This window comes from Echeneis naucrates, chromosome 3, assembly GCF_900963305.1.
Source record: "Echeneis naucrates chromosome 3, fEcheNa1.1, whole genome shotgun sequence".
Taxonomy (NCBI): domain Eukaryota; kingdom Metazoa; phylum Chordata; class Actinopteri; order Carangiformes; family Echeneidae; genus Echeneis; species Echeneis naucrates.
In genome coordinates, this window is record NC_042513.1 from 14,258,344 (window position 1) to 14,280,161 (window position 21,818).

The 21,818-nt window shown below is 39.7% G+C and overlaps 2 protein-coding genes across 6 annotated transcripts; one reads left to right on the plus strand and one right to left on the minus strand.

The window, feature by feature from the left end:
- Positions 1-5,637: 5,637 nt before the first annotated feature.
- Positions 5,638-11,167, minus strand: psmd13 (proteasome 26S subunit, non-ATPase 13). The gene is made up of 13 exons (XM_029498186.1): positions 10,930-11,167; positions 9,674-9,752; positions 9,456-9,490; positions 9,291-9,346; positions 9,146-9,189; positions 8,978-9,064; positions 8,466-8,637; positions 8,277-8,356; positions 8,057-8,182; positions 6,752-6,814; positions 6,445-6,525; positions 6,119-6,235; positions 5,638-5,903 (listed from the first exon to the last, which is right to left on the minus strand). The coding sequence occupies exons 1-13, from the start codon at positions 11,028-11,030 to the stop codon at positions 5,808-5,810; spliced, it is 1,137 nt and encodes a 378-aa protein (XP_029354046.1). The 5' UTR covers positions 11,031-11,167; the 3' UTR covers positions 5,638-5,807.
- Positions 11,152-15,774, plus strand: sirt3 (sirtuin 3). Of its 5 annotated transcripts, none has more exons than XM_029498188.1 (8): positions 11,152-11,761; positions 11,837-11,888; positions 12,546-12,707; positions 12,803-13,035; positions 13,132-13,232; positions 13,433-13,594; positions 13,689-13,898; positions 14,746-15,774. In XM_029498188.1, the coding sequence occupies exons 1-8, from the start codon at positions 11,677-11,679 to the stop codon at positions 14,767-14,769; spliced, it is 1,029 nt and encodes a 342-aa protein (XP_029354048.1). In that variant the 5' UTR covers positions 11,152-11,676; the 3' UTR covers positions 14,770-15,774. The 5 variants fall into 5 exon arrangements, with proteins under 5 accessions (XP_029354048.1, XP_029354049.1, XP_029354050.1 ...); XM_029498189.1 differs by having other exon boundaries at positions 11,153-11,612; positions 11,837-11,934; XM_029498190.1 differs by having other exon boundaries at positions 11,153-11,523.
- Positions 15,775-21,818: the final 6,044 nt, after the last annotated feature.

The window sequence follows — 21,818 nt, forward strand, 5'->3', positions numbered from 1 at the left end:
CACTCGAATGCCATTAAAGAAATATCAGAGGAGCAGAGAAGTTGAAGATATTTCTCTATAGCATGGCCTGGAAACAAACAATCCAGGCTAACACTCAGAGACACACATCCATAACCACGCAAAACACACGCACAGCCTCAGCCTCAGGCACACACACCTCCACCTCAGCAGTCATAACAGGGTAAGAATATCTCCTCGGCTCTTCGTATTTCTTCCCCCTCTTTGCTCTTTGCTCTGCTGTTATCTAAAGATGAGGTTCTCTCCTGGGCATCAGGGGGTGAGGAGAAAAATCAGAAGCAGAAAAAAATTATTATTCCTCTCCTTCTCCCTTTTGTCGTCTCAGTGTTAGCGCTCGCCTAAATCTGGTTTGTTGTTGTATCCCAATTCCACCAAGTCATCTGCCCTGTCTTGTTTTTTGGCCTCTCTCGTTCCTTCTGTCTCTATCTCTCTCTCCCTCTCTCTCTCTAAAATCTGCTCATTACAGGACTGTTCCACCCCAGCCAATACCCCTCCCCCACACGCACACACACACACACGCATACTGAACACACACTCCTTCTCTCAGCTCTTAAAGAGATAGAGACAGAGGGAGGGTGCGAATAGCTGCAAGTATGGCACTCACCGCTTTCTCCCTTTGGGGATACAACCTTCTTTTCCTGATTATCCAGCCTCATTTCACTCTCGCACTGCTCCTTCAAGACCGAAATCTGGTCAGTCAGCAGTCCGTTTCCCTGATAACTCGAGGATTGTGGGCTCATTGATCCTCTTCCACCCTCCTACCTGGAGCTAATTGTTGGTCTTATTTGCTGTCGTCTCATATGGACTACAGCTGGGAGCTGAGTGAGCTTTCCTGGAGACCTTAGAGACTCAGAATGACCTGTTTTAAACAGCACAATGCCCACAAAATTCAAGATAGAACATCTATTTGCCAGTTTGACACCAAAATGTGGGCGCTTCATCGCATTTTCAGAGCTGTCACATGGTTAATATCCTTCTAATTAACTAGGGAAGAGCGATGGTATTGGAAATCTTTGTCATTGAAAACCCCATTTGTTGGATCCTATGATGATCAGAAAATGGACTAACATTCACCTGTGTCTAATAATTGGAACTAAACTGAAGATGAGAAACGAGAAATTACATTTTGAAGCCAATCTGTTGGTTTTTTTATACAAAGAGAAATATGCACAAACATGACACATAAAAGAGGAACACGTGTATATATGAGTAAACATATGTACTGATATTATTTGTAAATATGATTAACTGAAATAAAAAACAATTAATACATTAATAAAAACAATATATATAGATTAACAAATGAATAAAATATCAAAGAAATCATATTTATATTAATTTTGTTTATATCTAGAATTATATGATAACAATATGACTTTTGTATATCTGTATATAACATTAAATCTAATTAAATAAAATAAATCTATCAACATTTATTTTAGTATTTCTTTAGTAATAATAAAATGAAATTAATAAAAGCGAAGTAAGAAAAAAATGTAAATTATGAAAAACTGAATGCCATGTTTCATGTTTCATTCATGTAGATTTTTTTTCTTCAATTTTTCTTGTATTTAAAATTTTTATTTATGAATCGTTTTTTCCAATGATTTATAATAATTAGGAATAATAAATATTTAAGAACGAAATGCATTCAAGCTAAATATGGTAAAGTGGGTTTGAATAGGTACATGTTCTTACCTGCCGCACCTCCACGGGTGCCCATTATGCTAGCTGTGGGGTCATCAGCCGGGGACCACCATTAACGGATGTTTCGCCCCTTTGACCCGGAGCATCTCCTGGTGGCGGGGCAGTGAACAGGGATGTCTCCCAGTCACCTGCCGCAGCTCGCCTTTCTCAGGAGTTACTCACTCCCCATGCCTTGTCCCACCTCCTCAGCCAAAGCCAGTAGCACAGTAAAATCTTATGCTATATTTGTATGTTTATGACGTATGTTTATTCCGTTTGTATGCGTAAACTGACTCATTGATTACAAAGGCTAATTGGTGAGGTGTAAACCTGCATTGGAGCAAAAGGTGGCAGGAGAGGAGGCCAAAGGTCGACAGGAGCAGAGTACACCATCTGTATTTAGAGAACTGCTTCATGACTGAGACCTTCAGCGGCCTTTCTACACCAACATGGAGGACAAACCGCTGTTACATGTGACGATGTCACAAATGCCAATTGTGAAGACACCCATAGACACAAGCAGCTTTTTGAAAAATGGGAAAAATTGGGGGGAGGAATATGTGTTTTTTTTGTTTGTTTTGAAATTTAGCGTAGCTTAGGTAACAAAATCCATCCAATTATGATGGTCTCTAATTTGCAGTTTCCTTTAAAATCTGTTAGGGATTAAAACACATAAAAAACAACAACAAAGGACAAGCACTGCATTTATCATATATTATCTAAGCTGGCATGCTGAGATCAACTGGCCTTGCTATTATGGTTGAACCGCATAACCAATTTAATGGGTGCTTTACCATTAAAATAAACAAATAAATATGTCAGATTTTCAGCTGAATGTGTAGATGTGTTGGTAAACACTGAACACTGAATGACAATCCCATTAAACCAGTGAAATGAATCAATAGTGTAATATTCAAACTGCTATCAACACATTACACCATAGCGCATATAAAACATTTAAATGGACAATAACACAAGATACAACAATTACTAATTTTTATAATAGCATGTAGTGGCAACATTTCACCAGCATGACATTTAATGCACTACTGGGGCAGGGCTGAACGTGACCCAGGTGTTCATTGGAGCATCATGTTAGTGTGCACAAAATACATAAAAGACAAACCTGAAAACTATTCAGTGTCAATAAAGACTCAAATGAGACCGAAGAAACTGTCTTCAATGCTTTTAATTGGCCGTACTCTGCATCACAGTGTGAAAAAAAAAAAAATTCCTGGTGTGAAGGTCAGCGTTTATTGCATTTAATGAAAAAATAATTTAATTACATGATGTGCCATGTAATCAGATGCTTCAAAAATAAAAAAAAAATTGGAGGTGTAGCTAACAGAACAAAACCTATACTGTGTGTTATCCAATATACATTTTAGAGTAAACACAAAAATTTGTGAAAAAAAAATGGACCAGACTCAGTGATTAATTCCCTTACAACAAACTTTGCCCTGCCCCTGTGCTCCACAGATAATATCTAACTAGGCCAGTGAGCGGTGATAGCTAACATGTCTTTGGGGTCATCAGGTGGGAACCTCCTTTCACCGGTGTTTTGTCTAGTTAGGCCCACAACACCTCCAGGAGGCTAAACAGTGATCACTGGCGTCCCAGAGTCACTCCCCTTGTACTCACACAAAAACAACTACTCTAACCTCTCACCAACTGCACCAGTAAGAGCAGGGTGGGGATACAGACCCTGGTTCAGGTAGGGGGCATGAAAGTGTAGAGGGTGCAGGAGGTGGAGGACAAGCTACACTGGCAGATTCAGCAAACAAACTCACCTGGACAGTCCTATAAACAGTGTTTTTAGATTGAGAGGCATAGAAGAAAAATGTCATTTCTGACAGTGACAGTCAAGAATATCTTCTTTTTCAACCGATTTATACACACAATGTTTTTTAGAGTAGAGTCTCCTAGATTTTAGCAGGGAAAAGGACATCAGACTGAGGATGGGAAATAGATGATGCAGCATTCAAAAAGAAAACAACACAGAGCAGAAGTGAATTAACACCTCTTTTTGACATTATCTCTCTGTCAAGACCTCAGAGTCTTGGAAATGCCTTTGTGATCATTTCAAACCACAGAATACACGTGAAGACATTATCAGAGACATGTCAGCAGGCAGTCACTGTGGAAAGATTCAGAGTTGGATGTGCGTGCAGTTAGCAGTGAAGGCTGTGGGAGAGTTTAATGAACTGCTGTCTGCTCAGTGCTCGACACAACCTTTGTTGCCTTTCACCGCATTTTCTTTCACCTGAAATGAGTATGATGGCAAAACAGGTTCAACTTTAATTTAAAACATCCTGTGACACACATGTACATAAGCAGGATCACACAAGATTTAAAGAGCTCCGAAGAAAAAATGAAATGAATGTTAACTGCAGCACAACTCTGTCCCCATGCTATATCCAGTATCCAGTAAAATATGAGCATATACACAGTTCCTCCCAGGCGGCTCAAGGCCGGCCCTGCTGAGCTGGGGGTTGGTCAGTGTACATTAACTTAAACTTAAGGATAACATAATGATATCCTGTAATTAGGGCCCAAGCATGTGACATTGCGAGAGCCCTAATGGATTCTTTGGGATTTTTCTTCTGCTGCTTCAACTGCCTTTTTGGGGGCATAGACATGCCCGCAAAACTCATGAAATTTAGAGCATGTCAGCACTGTGTGAAATTTCAGTATTTCATTGGTTGTAGAAACACTTTTTATAAAGACCCTTGCTCAGGATTGACGTACATGAATGAAAAATGGTGTACATATGTATCATGACAACCTGCACAAAAAAATTCACAAGGACCCATACCCTCACTCCAACAGGAAGTTGGCCATTTTTAGGTTTTTGGCCTGATTTTGGCGATTACCACACGTGGTACTTTAATGACCTCCTGCTTCAGTTTTTGTCCAAATGACTTCATATTCTCTCAGTATCATCTCAAGATCATGATGATGTAAAATTATCCAAACCTTTTTTGCCTGTTTTTCTGAGATCAAAAGACCTGAGTCAGGAAAAAGAGCCAATCAATCACTAGCAGCTGTTTACTGATGAGTTTGGAAGAAATCCAAGAAGTTTCAGTGGACATTCATTCTTTTATGCACAAAGCTCCCCAGAGGATGAACCCTCACTGACTGAGGTGTTCCCCTTATTATTTTTCTTATGTCTGTAACTGTGACTTGCTTAACCATCAGCTGCCTTCAAACTATATATGTTGTATGTGATTTGACTGGTAAGATAGATAATAAAATGTAAATTCTAGAGGCTATAGCTGCAGAATTTGGCACTTTTCCCCTCAGTGAGCTTGGCAGTACAACCTACACCATTGAATTAGTCATTTGAATGCTGATTTAAAACAATTTTCTGCTTTGCTGAGGTTCTGGAGCTGGCAGTGTCGGTCCCTCCAACATTTAGTCCCAACAGAAACATCAACTTTTGAAGGATGTCCTTCAGACTGAGCTGTAATAAGGTTGGTAATTGCAATTATGTATTTAATCCAAGTTTTTTTTTTTTTCTCTCCAGACTTTGATTTATGGCCAATTATCTGGAAACTGATGATATTCCCATCAGCCTGCTGTATCAAACGTTGAAATGCTTACTCAAACTGTGTGACAACACACTGTACCATTAAATATATTACGTGTTGGCTTTCCTCAACTAGGAGGGTATTGTACTGGAATGGTGCTGAGGAATCAAAACATGTCTCACATGGAGTCAAAATTCTCTGTGCATGACTACATCTACAATACAGCTGATAGTGTCTGAGGATTATATCCATTTATAGTCATTAAAAAAAAAAAAAAAAAAAAAAAACCACAAAAAAACTAAACGTATTTACAACCCAACACAGGACACATAATTCAAAACAAACGGAATGTATGGAATTATCTAGCATTGACAAATATTTTTATAGAGAATTTTATTTATGTTTTAGGCAGGTGAAGATAATTTTACAACCAATAGTCTGTAACATAGAGTGTAAATTACAGGTTGGTAATGAAAAATGACAGCAACATCCAACAGGGGGAAAAAAAAAAAAAAATACAAAAAAGAAATCTCTGGGAAGAAGAGAGGTTTCCCTCTGTGGACTGAAACCTGTTTAGGTGATAATGTCGTGGGCCTGCTGCTCCACCAGCATTGCCATGTTTTTAACATCACCACACCAGAAGTCCAACCGCTCCTTCATACCTTTGATCTGAAACGGTAAACAATAGGCGAGACTGAGACGAGCTGGAAGAAACCAACCACGGAGACGCCACAAAAATGATCTTGTTTATTACATTTTCCTCAGAAATATATTGATGTGGGCTTTACATGTTTTATCTACATTGGACCAGTTTGGAGGACGATTCAGACTGTTGTAAAGACAAAATCAATCTGTGCCAGAACAAATAAACTATGTGTACTAACCTGCTGCAGGTCCAACACTCTGGGCTGAACCCAAGTCATCTGCACCTTCTGGTCCACTTCATCAATGTTGCCCTTGATCAGGCCCACAGACAGAGCCTTCATCACCAGCAGCTCCACCTGCAGGAGACAGATGTACACAGCTGATCCTCCAGAATGCTCTTTGATGCTGAGACAACTTGAAGCATTGTCACAAATTTCATATAAAATGTACTTGAGGATCCGAAGCTTAAAACTGAGACTGCCAATCAACTTTGATCATGCTAACCACGGGGTTTGTATTGACGCCTATTGCTTTGCTAATTAAGTACAGCCATCTTCCAACCAACCTCATTAACAGGGATTTTGGCACTCTGAGCGATCTCAGTGAATGTCAGCTGTCTGTGGTTTGCAGGACGCGTGAAAGTCATCTAGAAGGAGAAGGAGACATTTCAAGTGATGTAGCATTTTTATATGTAAACCATCCAGTGACAGCCATGCCTGCCTTGACTGTTCCTGGTGAATTCATGCCTGTGAGTCCACTGAAATCAATTCAATTCCCCATTAAAAAAAAATGTAACACTATTGGGGCTTCAGTGATGACAGAACACTAACTGTTGTTAGAGATAAGAGAAGAAGAGGGGGGAGTGTGCTCACCTCCATGACACAGAGCAGCTGGATCTTCTGCATCAGTTTAGCCTCATGTGCTGCGAGGTCAGGCTATAATCGAGGGAGGAAAATAAATCAGGGAACAAACTTCCACATACAAGAGAAAGTCTCTGCCAGAACACAGAGAACATTAACATCTTGAATGGTATAGTCTATTTATTTTCACTTTGTTTGACTCAAAATGACATAAAAAAAAATACAAAGAAACTCTGAGCTATTGTTTGTTGAGATCTGTCAAAGATTAACTCATTCCCATACTTCGTCTCAATTTAGGATTTCAGGTGTTTCCAAGCTTAAGTCCTTCAATGCATTAATCACAGCTAACATGAACAACTTCAGTCATCCTCCTCACTCTCACACCTCATCTGCCCTGTGCCTACATTTCTTTTAGCTGCCTACACCCAGTAGGTGTCTAAAAGGTGTCACCATTACCATATTGTTGATTAAAAGTTGGCTGAATTGAGCAACTGAGAGGGTGATGTGTAGGATGATTCAATTGCATCATTTCAACCATGCAAGTCCATCAAATTTATAATATAGCTTTTCTTTTCCTCCCTTTGCACGGCCTGTTTAAGTGGGAATATTTCACCTTTATTCTGAATTTCCATTGTTAAAATATAGGGACTTTTCTTAACAAAACGGGCTGAGACTTGATCGAGTTTCTCGTGGTTTCGAAGGTTTAAAGTCTTTGCAGTGAGTTCCTTGTGCGGAGCGGAACTCTTTTTCAAGTTTCCACATTTCACAATTTCCCTGTTTCATTTGAAGTGTTGAGCTCAAGTACAAGATATATTTTCAGTTTTGAGCACAGAAAACAACCTCACTGTAGTTTTATGTCTCCTCTCTCTAGCATCAACAGATCATTGATCCAGTTTGCCTGTTTGCTAAACCAGCCAATAAAAGATAACATGGCAGATTGTAGATTAACATTTAGAGAAAGCACATCCTGATACACTGGATGCTGGGACCAGGTGGGCAGTGATTGTTTTGTTGTGACATCACAAAGTTCCTCAAGTCCTGACAACTAGTTGTAAGGCTTAATTTAAAAATACAGTCTAAGCATTTCCTGTTGACTGAAACCTTTGATGGTTCCACATTATTGTTATAGAAACTAGATCTGCTTTGAAATGAACGAGACCACAACAAGGCCTTTATACCACAAAGGCCCTTTAAAACTCCATATCTGTAATTTGCCACTAAACTTGCGGCAGATTTCAGTAGACTTCATCCTTTCAGTTCTAACTCACTGATCGGTGGATCAGTTTAACCTCTAATATCTGAGGATATGTTAAATACCTGTTGGCCCCAGGCAGATTTGAAGCCCTGGAATTTCTCCACATTGCCTCCATTGAAGGCATAAAGTGTATCAATGAGCCACTGTTTGTCTGTGTTCCTCAGAGACTCCAGCACAGGATGCATTAGCTACAATGACAAACAACAGATGTGTTACCACACGGAGCTTCATCTGGAGGAAAAACATGAAAAGAAAAACAGAAATGGGTCAAGAGAGTCTCACCAGTTCTCCAAAGTTGTAAACTCCTTCTCCCAAGAGTCCAGCCAGTCCGAGTGTAAACGCCCTCTCCTGTTTCTCTGTCTCTGTAGATTCCACAACAATCATTTGTTCAGACACTCATATGACCAGTACACTCCATTTCATCAGGAAATCGAGCCCAGTTTGTTCGTTTCCAATTATGCCTTTGCTCACCAGGAAGGTCTTTAATGTCCACACATCCAAGGTAGCGCAGAGCATCCTTGTAATAGGAGGCGTGGTTCCCTATGATGCGATAGTATTTGCTGGAGAGGTCGTAAAACCGGCCGTGGACTGACGTCACTCCGGGCAAGTTATTTAACATTTCCTCAACCTCTTCAATAATTTTCTGAAAGATGAAAAGAAAATAGTTGGTGTGCCACATATTTTCCATGCAGATCACATCTGTTGAACCTTTTATCTCCAGGCTCAGTTTTCCATCTTTCATTTAATTTGATTGAATGCTCATGTGTCATGTTTTAGTTAGAAAGTTGAGCTACATACAAATTCAGCAGGTGGTGTGTATTCAAGGACATAAAAAAAAATTATATATATATATATATATTAATTAAAGAAGGTTTTCTATATACGTGCGTCATTTGAGATACTGCTGTTTTTGTTTTTTTTAATGGTGTTGGTTTTTGTAGCAGCTTGTTAAAGTAAGACAGAGCAGATCTTGGATCTGTTACCTTAGTGGCAGGTAGATCATTGATCTCCAATTTAAGGCTGCCGATTGACGTCTTGCAGAGGATTACGGCTTCTTCACTGCTTTTCACCTGGATCAGACACAGCGAATTGTTAAAATTTATTCAGATTATAGTTTATAAGAACTGTCATGTGGGACTCTGTCAGCTTGCCTTTTCCTTGGTCTTCTCGAGGAAAGTGATGGCATCTTTTGGATCTGGAAGCACAACATTATTGTTTTTATCATTAGTAAACCCTCAAAGACAAGTTCATTGGACAGAGAAACATTCTGCACTGCATCATGCATGTGGTCATTACCTGGCATCTGTCTGGCAACATATAGTATAATCTCCACAAGGGACAAAGGATTGATTCTGTTGAGAGCGAGGGAAAAAAAAAAATAATAAAATCAATCAGCATCAATACCAAGAGTAAACACTTAACTACTGCTTAATAAATACATTAAGCTATTTTTCACATCACCTGTGTTCAAAGTCACTAAGGAAGTTTTCATAGAGCTGAAAGAAAAAAAACAGACAAACAAACTATCAGGTCACAGAGAACTATTCAAACCCCCTACAACAACCACAATGACATCAATGATGTAATGCACCCATCACATGGCTCATTAGAATTGGTCAGATCCACATTTATGCAAAGAGGTTAAACTAGAGAGTGAAGTGTGACTGTGGTGCAGCTACCTGTATGAGGCCATCTCCTCTTTTGAAGAAGGGATCTTTGACAAAGTCTGTGAGCTTCAGAGTCAATTGATGCCACAATCTATCAATAACAACACAGTATTAGTGATGCTCAGCACTTCACCTGAGAAAGCCACATGCTCCATAGACACAATGTAATTGTTTAATTGACAAACACTGTGTGGTGTTGACTGATAGTGTGTATATTGGAAGTATGCAAATTTAATTTGAAGAAATGTATATATGGCAAATAATAATAAATTAATATGGCTCAAACTCATGAATCCATTACCGAACAGGTCTACTTGATCCCGATACTTATGTAAGAAGTGACAGTCAGATATCCTTAAAATGAGGACAACTCTGAGTCATACAAAAGACATTACTTTTAGAATTAAATTCATTTAAGATACAATGCATTTTATGACTTTAGGACTGTAAACCTCAATAACTTCTCAACAACAAATGCTAAAGATTCGCTACAAACACACTCACAACTGCAGTTAAAGGGCAAAAATACTTTAAATTGGGGACCAATCCAAAGGCATAAAAAGACAAAACAAGCTTGCTTCTTAATCATGACGTGTAACACAAATGCATGTAACAAAAGAAACAATAAGTAGCATAGACTGTTTAAAACATGGCTATTAAACAATATAAACTATAGGTCAAACACCAGGTCCGTGTTATACAAATTCTGCAATAACTGTGTATTGCCTGGATTGAAAAACGTCTATGGATCTACGTATCTATTGATAATAAAACATTGTTTACAAAGTGTTGATGTGAATAGGTGAAACCCGCGTGTGCTGAATATTCAGGATATCAACGTTGTTAACAATCTAATTTCAACACACACAAATTTAGTTGGTCCTTTGTATTTCAATGGGATAACGTGTCTATGTACGGCCACAACACTTCCGATTGCCTCCAAACTTCAAAATAAACACAGTTACATTAAACTCCCTACGATGAAGTCACCATGAGCTATGAGCTAGCACATCCGCCAACAATCCGCTAGAAAAACCTGTGACTGGCTGATATACACCCACTGGGATCTTAAACTCACACCGTGTGGTTATAACCTTTATTGTTGATATTATTACTGCTGTCAGCTAAACTGTGGTTCTTAGCGTTAGCGTTAGCTCCGCGCATGACTCAGCGAGCAATTCCAATGAGTGTGCGAGCTAACCATAGCTAGCCAAACGCTAGCATAGCATTGGAGCATTAGCCGTTTGGCTCGTAATGGTTTCTTTTACCTTTTGTTATATAAATCCTCCAGACTGTGCCACTCCGCCGCCATCTCCGGCGTGGAGCTGTTACTCTGCTGCTGTTTGAGGTACCCGGTAACATCTTTCATGGTGTCGAAGTTAAAGGTGATCGAGGAGCCAAGTGTTGCAGGGTTTCTAGATGACACCAACTAGTCAATGAATCGGCACAGCTCCTAGCCGCGAGGAATGACGGGAAATTCATACGGCGTAGCTGCGTTCACGTACTGCCGGAAGAATGTGCATCACAACAACCAAAGGCCGACGCCACATCCGAGTTAGCTAAATTAGTTGTGTTATTTTACAAATATTTCTCAACATGCATATTATTCTTTTCCCCAAGTTATAGCTTTCGTTGCCGATATAAAAGCTATCTGTTCGTCGTGGCCTTACGGATCCCTCTTATTTCTATTTAAACTTTAACCGTGTTGCGTGTGACAGTTACTGTCCCCAAACTAAAAGACGAAGAGGGGGGCGATGGGAAACGTAGGAGTCGTTTAAGAGCTAGCTTTGGAAATAGCAACATCACTTTCTTGGCTGGTGTTGAGTTTGTTTTTATCCTCTAACAGCACCGGAGGAGCTAAGGTAGCTAAACTACGTTGTCCATTACTGTATTTTTTTTTTTTTCTGCACTGTAAGGAGGTCGACGGACAACAACACACATTTAGCAGCAGGTCTGTCCTTAGTTTGTCTTTTAAACGGACATAAGTGTCTGGCGGTCATTTTGTTCGCTGTGCTATGGCTCTTCTAATGGCACCTGTCGCAGTGGGGGGTTTGTACCGCAGCCTGTGCTCGGCATCGAACAGGAAACTGTGTGGACTCGGTCAGTAGCCACAGTGAGCTGGCCTGCTGCAACAGAAGAAGTGTCTGTGTGCTTCAGTGTCACTTATCTTTACAGGGTTCGGTCAGAGGAGCTTGTGTGGAGCGGAAGGTGCTGCAGCTCTGCTCAGGTGCTTTCCGCAGAAATACGACACAAAGGCACTCATCAAACAAAAGGTCAGGGTTTACCTTTAAAATGGGCCAAAACGAGCCGCACCCCGACCAGGCCCGTTCACTCACCTCTGTGATATCGATGGATCTTTTTTTGTCCAGTGGTGGTTCACACAAACGGAGACTATTGCTTTTAGTGAAGCCTAAATGTAGTCTTGGAGCACCAAAACAAAGAGATATGGGATATGCATGTGAACTTGCTTCCATGTTGGACGAGGAAATGCTTGAACGAAAATCAGAATTTGGTTCATAGTTGAACTGCAAAAGCTGGAAAGGTAGAATATGTCAGGACATTAATTGTGCATTGTTTGCATCATAAGCATTGTGGTGCTGGGGAAATTGAGAAAACGTCTGTTTGGGTTCAAAACAGTAAACAAAGTAAACATGAAAATTGGAAATGATGACAAAAGCCAGGCCAGGCAAATAAGATAAGGCACAACAATGCACACCAAGGCATCCTACCTCAAAAGTTTAAGTTTAGTTTTATGAAAAGGGGTTCATGTGATTGGAGTGAAGTTTTGGAGTCCCTGTGCGATCCCGAACTTCTGTGAACTAACACTCATGGACTGTCATCGCACACCAGTGTCATGTTTATTCCCTTCTTTGCTTCCACACAGGCGAGCTGGAACCCGAGGGCTTTTCTCCCGTGGTGGCAGTGCAGCGGACAAGCAGCAGACCCTGAAGGACATCGCCAGAAACATTAGAGAGCGTCAGTACAAGAGGGTGGTGGTGATGGCAGGAGCTGGGATTAGTACACCCAGTGGCATCCCAGATTTCAGGTAGAGGTAAAATGTAGTTTCCTGTGCAGTCATAAAGTATTTCTCCAACACTGGGGGGGTTTGGGGGTCCATCACCAGATTGTTTTCCCCCCTAGGTCTCCAGGCAGTGGTCTCTATGACAACCTACAGCAGTATGATCTTCCTTATGCTGAAGCCATATTTGAGATTGGCTTTTTCCACCGAAACCCTAATCCCTTCTTTGCCCTGGCCAAAGAGTTGTATCCAGGAAACTACCGTCCCAATCTGACTCATTACTTTGTGCATCTGCTTCACAAGAAGGGTCAGCTCCTCAGGATGTACACGCAGAACATTGATGGACTGGAAAGATGTACGCTTTTACACCTTTTAACCTAGCAAAGGTCAATGAAATTGTACATTTGATTTCAAGCCTGCCATCGTTTTCTTGTGTATTTCTCTGATGCAGTGGCAGGACTTCCTCCAGAGATGCTGGTTGAGGCCCATGGCACTTTTGCCACTGCCACCTGCACTGTCTGTTTGAGGAAGTACAAGGGCGAGGATCTACGAGTGAGTCCTAATGCCAACTCTGGACATTTAGTCAACCTTTAGCCAGTTCACATTGGAAACAGATACTGTGTTTACTATAAACTAGTCACTCAGGTGAAATAAAACAATTTTCATCAGTTAATTTATCATATTTTCTTAATATTACTCTTATGAAACGTATGCAAGTATACCGTTTGCATCTTCTCTCCTTATCTCATCAGCCAGATGTGATGAGTGGGAAGGTACCCAAGTGTCCCACCTGTAAGGGTGTGGTGAAGCCCGACATTGTGTTTTTTGGTGAGGAGCTCCCACAACATTTCTTCAAGTACCTCACAGACTTCCCACTAGCAGACCTTCTGATCATCATGGGTACATCATTGGAGGTGAGGCCCACATTGTGTCCCCGTGACTGGACATGCTTCACATGACACTGGGGTATGGTTCTAACGCTGCTTTTGTTAACTCTTTCCTCTGCAGGTGGAACCCTTCGCTAGTTTGGCGGGAGCTGTGCGCAGCTCAGTTCCCCGTCTGCTCATCAACAGGGACCTGGTGGGGAACTTCTCATGGAGCTGCCGCCCTCATGATGTCGTGCAGCTGGGTGATGTGGTCAGTGGCGTTCAGGCTTTGGTTGATGCCCTTGGCTGGACTCAGGAGTTGGATACTCTGATGGCTGCCGCCTCTGAGAAAGTAAGTTCTGATTGGATTGTTTAGTCATGAACTCTTTAGATTTTCTGGCATGTTGTTGTTGTTGTTGTTGTTGTTGTTGTTGTTGTTATTATTATTATTATTATTATTATTATTATTATTATTATTATTATTATTCTGAAGACACAAAAGAAAAAACAATGCAGTGCACATGCATTTTAACATTTCAATCATTCCCCCATCAATTTTTAACAGTGACCAAATCACACTGCCACAAAAGTGGCACATCACTTTACAGTGTCATTATCTCTAATATAGAGAATGTTGAACATATACAAAGAATAAAATACTGCACAAGGACATGCTAAGGGAAAATATCAGAATATTTTTATAGTCTGAATATCTACTGCAACTTTTTTATTTTCATTTGTGTACATCTTTTAGAGTTTTTTTTTTATTTTTTTACTTTATTTAAAGAGGAAAAAGTCCCTGGTTTTGAAATTTTAATGAGGCAAAATACTTGACGAAAAAGAATCTAAGATCCTTTCATGAATTCATCAGGAAAATAAAATAACAGAAATGAAAGTATTGTATTTTTATTATTTGTTTTTCAGTTTGCATGATGTGGTAATTACATTGGACTGAGGTAGAGTTTTTGGTTGACAATGAAACAAGAAACGTGAAACAAGAAAGCAAATAAATATCAAAATCTTCGTTTCAATGCCTGGAATTATATCTGGTGCAGGGTTTTTGTCAGATTAGATTTTTTTATTGGGTTGACAGATTCTATCGGAAGTAAAAAATTAATCAATGCAAAATACAAAGCTGAGTTGATTTTGCAGTGAGTGGAGAACTTGTCCAATGTTACTGTGTGTTTGTTTCCCTGCAGGCCTCAACAAAGACAGAGGAGTGACACCGCAATCAGCTGGAAGTTTGAATTCACTTACAGTAATGCACTTGGCACCTAAAACATCCTAAACCTCAGGACTAAATCCACATGGGTTTTTGCCATTTTGTTGTTTCTCTGAGTGTCATGAACTCACAGCTGTGCTGTGGTCATGGTTATATCAGTAGAAAGGAGCTGCTATAATGGAAAGTGTGAAATAGGGATGAAACAAGTGCTGAAATCAAAACAGGACCTTTTCACCTGAACACAAAGATAAGGTCAAAGATTTGTTTTAAGGTTTTTAATTGGATATATTTAACATATAATAGAAACTCATTGCCATGAGGATGTACAATAGATTTTATTTATTCAACTCAAATTTCAGCATATTAATTGGCCTTCAGAGTGACTTTTGTTTGTATGTTGAATCATTTACTTCTGTAACCAAGGCTTTTAATATGTTTTCATTACCTTTTTAATATAAATATGTAAAGATGGGGGAATTACAGGAAATTAGGTAATTGATAGACAGAACTCTTGTGAAAATACCAGCGGCAGATAGCAGTGTCTTGTCATTTGTTCATAAAAAAAAAATGTGGAAATGTGAATAGGAAGTTACTAAAAAAGCTCAATCATTTTCTAAAAAAGCTGCTCATTTTTTTTATTAAACGAGAAGCAATTAACATGCTCTTAGCTGGGAGCTAATTTCAGGAGCAGGTTAAGTTCACATTTGGTGTTGTAGTGACCTTTTTGGGCAGCAGGAAGGTGAGTCAATATAAAGAAGCCCCACAGTGTACTCGGTGATGAAACGAAAGTTTGACTCACTGATTAGTTCTGATATAGTTCCTGGAAACACTAGAGCTCTGTGGCTCCGTGCAGTCCAACAAATTAGGCTGTGAAAAACATACTGTAATTTTTTAGCTAATAAAATTATCATTGTTCTTTTTCTATTTGACAGTTTGTAAACAGGAAAAATTATATTATTTCCCCAGATTTACCTTTTCAGGTGTTAAATAAAGAGTTTTAAATGTTTCTGTGTCATCAGCAGAGGGAGCCAAAGAGCAGCCCCGCTGCTTGACTGTCCTGTGATCACTGCAACAACAATCATAGCAGCTGGCCAGCATTGAGAGAGCACATTAAAGTTCATTTCTCACATTTATCAGTATCTCATTAAGAGCAAAGATATGACTCTCTGGGGAAATTAAAGGTGTTTAGGTGCTGAAAGCAAATCTCATATTTTTGAATCTAGTGTGATCTCTGCAAATAAAAATTACATTGCAGTAGCAGTGTGGACCATATGCAGCCAGCGATGTCCCCAGATGTTTTTACTCCACGCTCCTGTGCATCTCTGCAACCTCTCCTATCTGTTATATTGTTAGAGGGCACTGAGGAGCAGTAGCTACTTCACAGGCTCTAAAAACTGAATAGATACATTTAACTTATAACATTCAGTTACAGATCCACAATTGACAGAAATCCAGAATATCCAGAGCTGGGGAAATGCTTGTTTGATCCAGGACTCGACAAGTATTGCATCATAAATGCACAAATTTGAGCTTTTCTACCATTCAAAGCACTTTACAATAAAAGCCTCACTCCCCAGCCCCATTCACAGTGTTTCTGCTATACAGACCCACATTCAGACTTAAGGAAGCAGTCAGAGACGATTTGGGCTACGATATCTTGTCCATCATCAACAGTTTTTTTTTTTTTTTTTTGCTCTGAAACTGAGAGGCACAAACTGAACTCCCAATGTGTTGATGCAATGCGGATATTTTTTATTTTTTTTGGTCGATATCTTGCGGCTCCAATTTCACTGATGAAGAAAAGTGCCTGATTACAACTGCAGCTGTTAAATGCTACATGCACAACATTGTTATTGTAATTAAAAGGAGATATTCTGTAGCTCCTAATATATATTTAGGGCCACTCTAAGTATTCAACATACCAAATGTGTGACTTTAACCCAAAGCTCACCCATTGAGGGGCGACATCACAGTGGGGTGATAGTATCTAGTTTGTGCCAGATGTTTGGGAAGGACTCAGTTAAGGGTTTACAAATAGCAGGTCTTAACAGGATTGGACAAGTTAAGTCCTGGTCCATATTCGTGATTGTTCATCAGCGTCAACCTAGGCCATTTGATGTATGATCTACTGTCCAAGAAGCAGAATCTGTGTCTTTTCATACGTCCATCTTCTACAGATTTTCTGTTTCTGGGTCGCGGGGGTGCTGCAGCTAATCCCAGCCAGCGTTCCAGGCGAGGGGCGGGGTCACCCTGGACAGGTCGCCAGTCCATCACAGGGCCAGCACACAGAGACAGACAGAGACAAACCACCACGCACACTCACATTCAGACCTACAGACAATTTAGAGTATATCTTTTCATTTTAACTTCATAGTACCAAAAATAATTCAGGATAAAGGAGGATGAGTGTGTTTTTACTTAGGCTAAGAAATGAACTTTCTCGGCTACCCAGCTGCTGTTCTGACTTCTGTTGTTTGGGGTTTGTAGTTTGTAGCAGATCATTACAGATTTGATCAGATTCAGCTCAGATTTCGTCAGTAGAGCTTTCACACGTCAGTTCAATTTTCACCTCTCCCTCAGTTCTGGGACAAACGAGCTGCTGGCGCCTTTGTAACAAGAAAAGCTCTGTTTTATCACTTCCTTTATGATATCATCTGCTGCAAGGAAATTATGATTTTTTTTGTTCAGGAAAGTGTGCCAGCTGCTTAGAGAAACTTAAATACTTAGACTAAATCCTCCTCACTCTCTTTTTAGCTCTACATTATAGGGTTGTTGATGAGGTTATTAAATAGACCATTGTTTTTATTTCTTAATGGTCTTTTCTCCTAATACTTATAAATAAATAAATAAATCTCCCGCCAGCTGGTAAACATCACATGTCCCTATTATTAGCATGCAAGCATAAGCTATAAAAACATGAGCGTATGACCACAGCTTTCTGCCTTCTCTATCTATTTGTGACATATCTAAAAAAACCTCATAGGAAAAAACATCCTGTAAAGTCATAATCATTTTCATCAAACTCAGTGAGGTCCAAAGTTTAGGGACCTTTTTACATCAGCAACATTGTGAATTTTTCATGAAACTTAACTAAAAAAATAGCAGTGTATATTTTCTGTAAACATTGTTGGCATCGGCCCTGAAACAGAACATTTAATATTGTGAGTTTTGGACTTTGTAGAGGTGAGATTGTTTTACTCTTCAGGCTCAATTTTCAAGCCAACATGGACTGGAAGTTGTAAAGCGCCACACAAAGTAGTTTCAGTTGCCCAACAACTAACCAGATCAGCAGCACATTTGAAAACCACATTGTTCCATGTGACAAGGATTTATTGAAAGCCATCCATTAAATTATGATGTCAGGTTTGGTTTAAAGGCTGTTTGGACCTGCACCTCCAGCTGTGCCTGGAATCACGCTGCCCACACTGACTCAGCGGTCGCAACACTACAAGAGTAAAAATAGATAAGGTGGATGGATAAATGGCAGAGTTTGATGTTAAGAAAGTGGCCACATGTTGGGCAAGATGCACTGAGGCTGATCCATGCCAGTAAATGGTAGGATATTTTTACAGCTCCGAAATAATCCTGACTTTAAATTCAATGCTGCAATGTGTTAATATTTATCAGCTTCAACTATTTTTTAAAGCCTTGTAGTGTCCAGTTTCCAGTGAGGGAGGCAGAAATCTTGCACTAAAAGTTGTGATGAACATGTGGACGGATTACTGAAGGGGTCTATCCTGTCTCCAACTCCAGCGTGAAGAAAATACACAAGTTCAGCTGCTGAGTTTTTCCATTTTTGGTCAAAAAGAGACTCAAAATGGTCATAAAAGGCAAAAGATGCATAATGATGTGTAAAACAGATCAAGCACAGCAATGTGCTGAAAACTGTTGCGGGGGGCTTTTTAAATGAACAGCCAAGGAACCAATTATATTCTAATTTGTTTGTGCGTAAATGGGATTTTAAAAATGGGCACCAAACTGCAGCTCAGTCATTTAAAAAATGAACCTTATCCTCTTAGATTCCGTCGGGCGGGCACAAGCTGTTCTCCCACACGAGAGATTTGTTGATCTAAAAGACGAGTCAGTTCGCCCTCAAACTGAAGGCCAGAGGGTCCTTCAGAAAGATGACACACTTTATTAGAAAGGTTTCCACTTAAAACGCGGATATGGAATACAGCAGGCACAGTCAGTAAACAAACATGCACACTGTGGCGACAGGCAAGTGATGGCCATTCAAACATAAGCCACGCTGCAGCCGAGGATACATTCACAGCATAAATGACCGTTGATAAGAGGTTCAACACTTCGACACAAACTGGAAAAGCTTCACTTTGCTTTAGTTTTCTATTAAAACGTAAAGGTTTCATTCAACAGCTCATTGAAAGCAAGTGGTATCTGATACAAAAGGTTAAATCTACAGATTTTTAGAGCGCTGTATTATGTGATGAAGTTGATCCGAATGTTATTTATCAAAGTTTGAGTGGAAGCCTCTTCCCTCCTTAAGACTCAGTTTTCCAGTAGCACAACAAAAAATATGAACGCATTTTTCTGCTATAGCAATAAACATGTTATACACATTTAACGTGTTATAATCACACACGTTCCTAATTTTTATTACAAAACAAATGGTTCCAATTTATCAGGACGCTTTTACCTAATATAAACAAGTCTTACGGCACTGCTTTACTTACAACATTACATAGAAAATTATGCTGTAGTGAGTTTTTCCATCATTAATAAAAAACAGAATTGTTCAGTGGAAGAAGAACCTTGTGATAAACACATTTTATCACATACGTTTTTCCCTTTAATCACACTTAATCAGTATATTATTACACAGCAAGGCGGTGACATGTCACACTCTTTTGCTGATAAGTGTCCGGAGATGGTGTAATGGTAGGATCAAACAAGACAAAGTGTGTCATCAAAGAAAATGTCTTCCTAAAACAGAGTCATTTGCCATAGTTATTAAAATATGACTCTATGACACAGAGCACACAGACTGTGGACAAAATCAGGCGGAGGACACGTAATCACTTATTTGTTAACACGAATTCAGCCAAACTGCACTGCAAAGATAAGAAACACAGCGAAATATGCAATGCTGCAAGATCCATAAAATAAAAGTTATAAAATGAAGCTTCCAGAGGACTCTAAAAACTGTAGCTTGTGCAAAGACTGTAGCAAAATAACTCTGGCCCATACTCAGGCAACACGCTTATTTTCTTCTGCTCCAGCAATCACGGCAAAAAACTGGCCCATATACAGCATGAGTGTCAGATGCTACTTCAACATCTGGAACAAATCTGGGGCACAAGCAAAGAAAAACCTCTGGCTGTGTCATTCAGTGCTGGGGGACGACACTGTGTCACTGAGGTGTCAGTAACTGGGCCCGACTCAGTCCAGGATCCCGAGCTCACGCTAGGTTTCAGTTTAGAGCTAAAACTGTTATTGGATGATCAATCAGTTGCCGATACATTCAGTGATAGGTGTCTAAAGGTGACAGAGACAATGTTCACATCGACATCATGGAAATGAGATAGGAATGTTAAAATGAGGGACGTTTCTTGTTATAACTGAAGACATGGAGGCAGGAAAATGCAGCTGCAGGAGCATTATTAGGGAGAAGAATAAGTTTATTCTTTCCAGAGAATATCAGAGGGGTGTAATCAATACATAAATTAGACTGTCCTACTGAAGCTGCTAAACACTTACTGCTCATTTCATTTTCTTGTTTCACTCCAGAAAAACAATCCCCTTGGTTGCTGTCACTGGAGGCCTCGACCACTTGGTTGGTGCCGCTGTTATGTTTGAATTGCATACCACCTTGGGGATTTGACAGACGTGTTCTTGAGATCTACTTTTCAATAAATGAGGATTTTTAATCTACTTATACATCCTTTGACTTTAAGGCAAATTGCTCCTCTTGATCGTTTTTATCCACACAAACAGCTGGTTTCAGCTGTGTCTGGCTTCATGCGTCATAATCCTTCTCACCGACTCACACGTCTTGAACTCATGTTTAATTTATTTATTTATTTTTTTTTGACAAAACATTGGAATATTTTCTGGTGTTTTCTGCCTCTTTGCCTCCAACTTGCTGATCAGCTGGTGATCCCTAGCATTTCCCAGAAGGACTGATGTAAACCGCTGAGGGAATAGTATGAGACTTTGGAAATACTTTTTGCTTTCTTGCCAAGAGTCAGATATCAAATATCACTGTTTGATCTCTGTAGCTTTTGGTTGGTAAATTTTGATCTCACTCTGTATTTCCTCTCCTCTCTGAATCTCTCAGTATCTTCAAACTTAAGATTTCTTGTGCTGTTGACACAAAGTAAGAATTGCACGAAACCCAGCATTAAGAAAAAAAAAACAAAAAACAAAAAACAAAATTGCCAATATAGATATTTACAAGAAATTTCAAGCTTCAGCAATGCGAGCTGCTCTGGTAAATATCAAGCTGAGACATGGAGGAGGGGTATCTTCTATTATACATGATTGCTTCACAAACAAAAATCATTGAAAGTTGGAGTTACTATTTATTTGAAACATTTTCTCCTGCTAATCAAGTCGTGTTGGTGCTGAAACCTAACCGTGATATCCAAGAAGTGTTGCTGATTTTTATTCAAACTCCAGGCTAGAAAGCAATTTGCAAAATATTGAATTGTTGCTTTAAGCTTTTCCAAAATATATTTAGACACTGTCACGGGCTGATTTAAAGGTCTTTTTTTCTGTCATGAAGATTTCAGCTCAATAACTCATTTTGGTCTGTTGAAGCTTATACAGTCTTTTAGTCTTTCTGAATCCTTGGAGACATTTTCACCCTGGACTGATCTTCTGAGGCAGACTTCCCTCTCATGCTCTTTGTGAATCTCACATCCTTAACTGGAGCTGACAGACCATAACCCAAACAAAGGCTCATATACAATATACTGAGGGAAAATTCTGTACGGAGTGGTACGGAGATGATATCCTCTTTTCAAGCAGCAGACTCTGTGTCAACAGCGTTCGGCAGCTTCCACTGAAATGTCATCATTTTGTCTGAGCAAT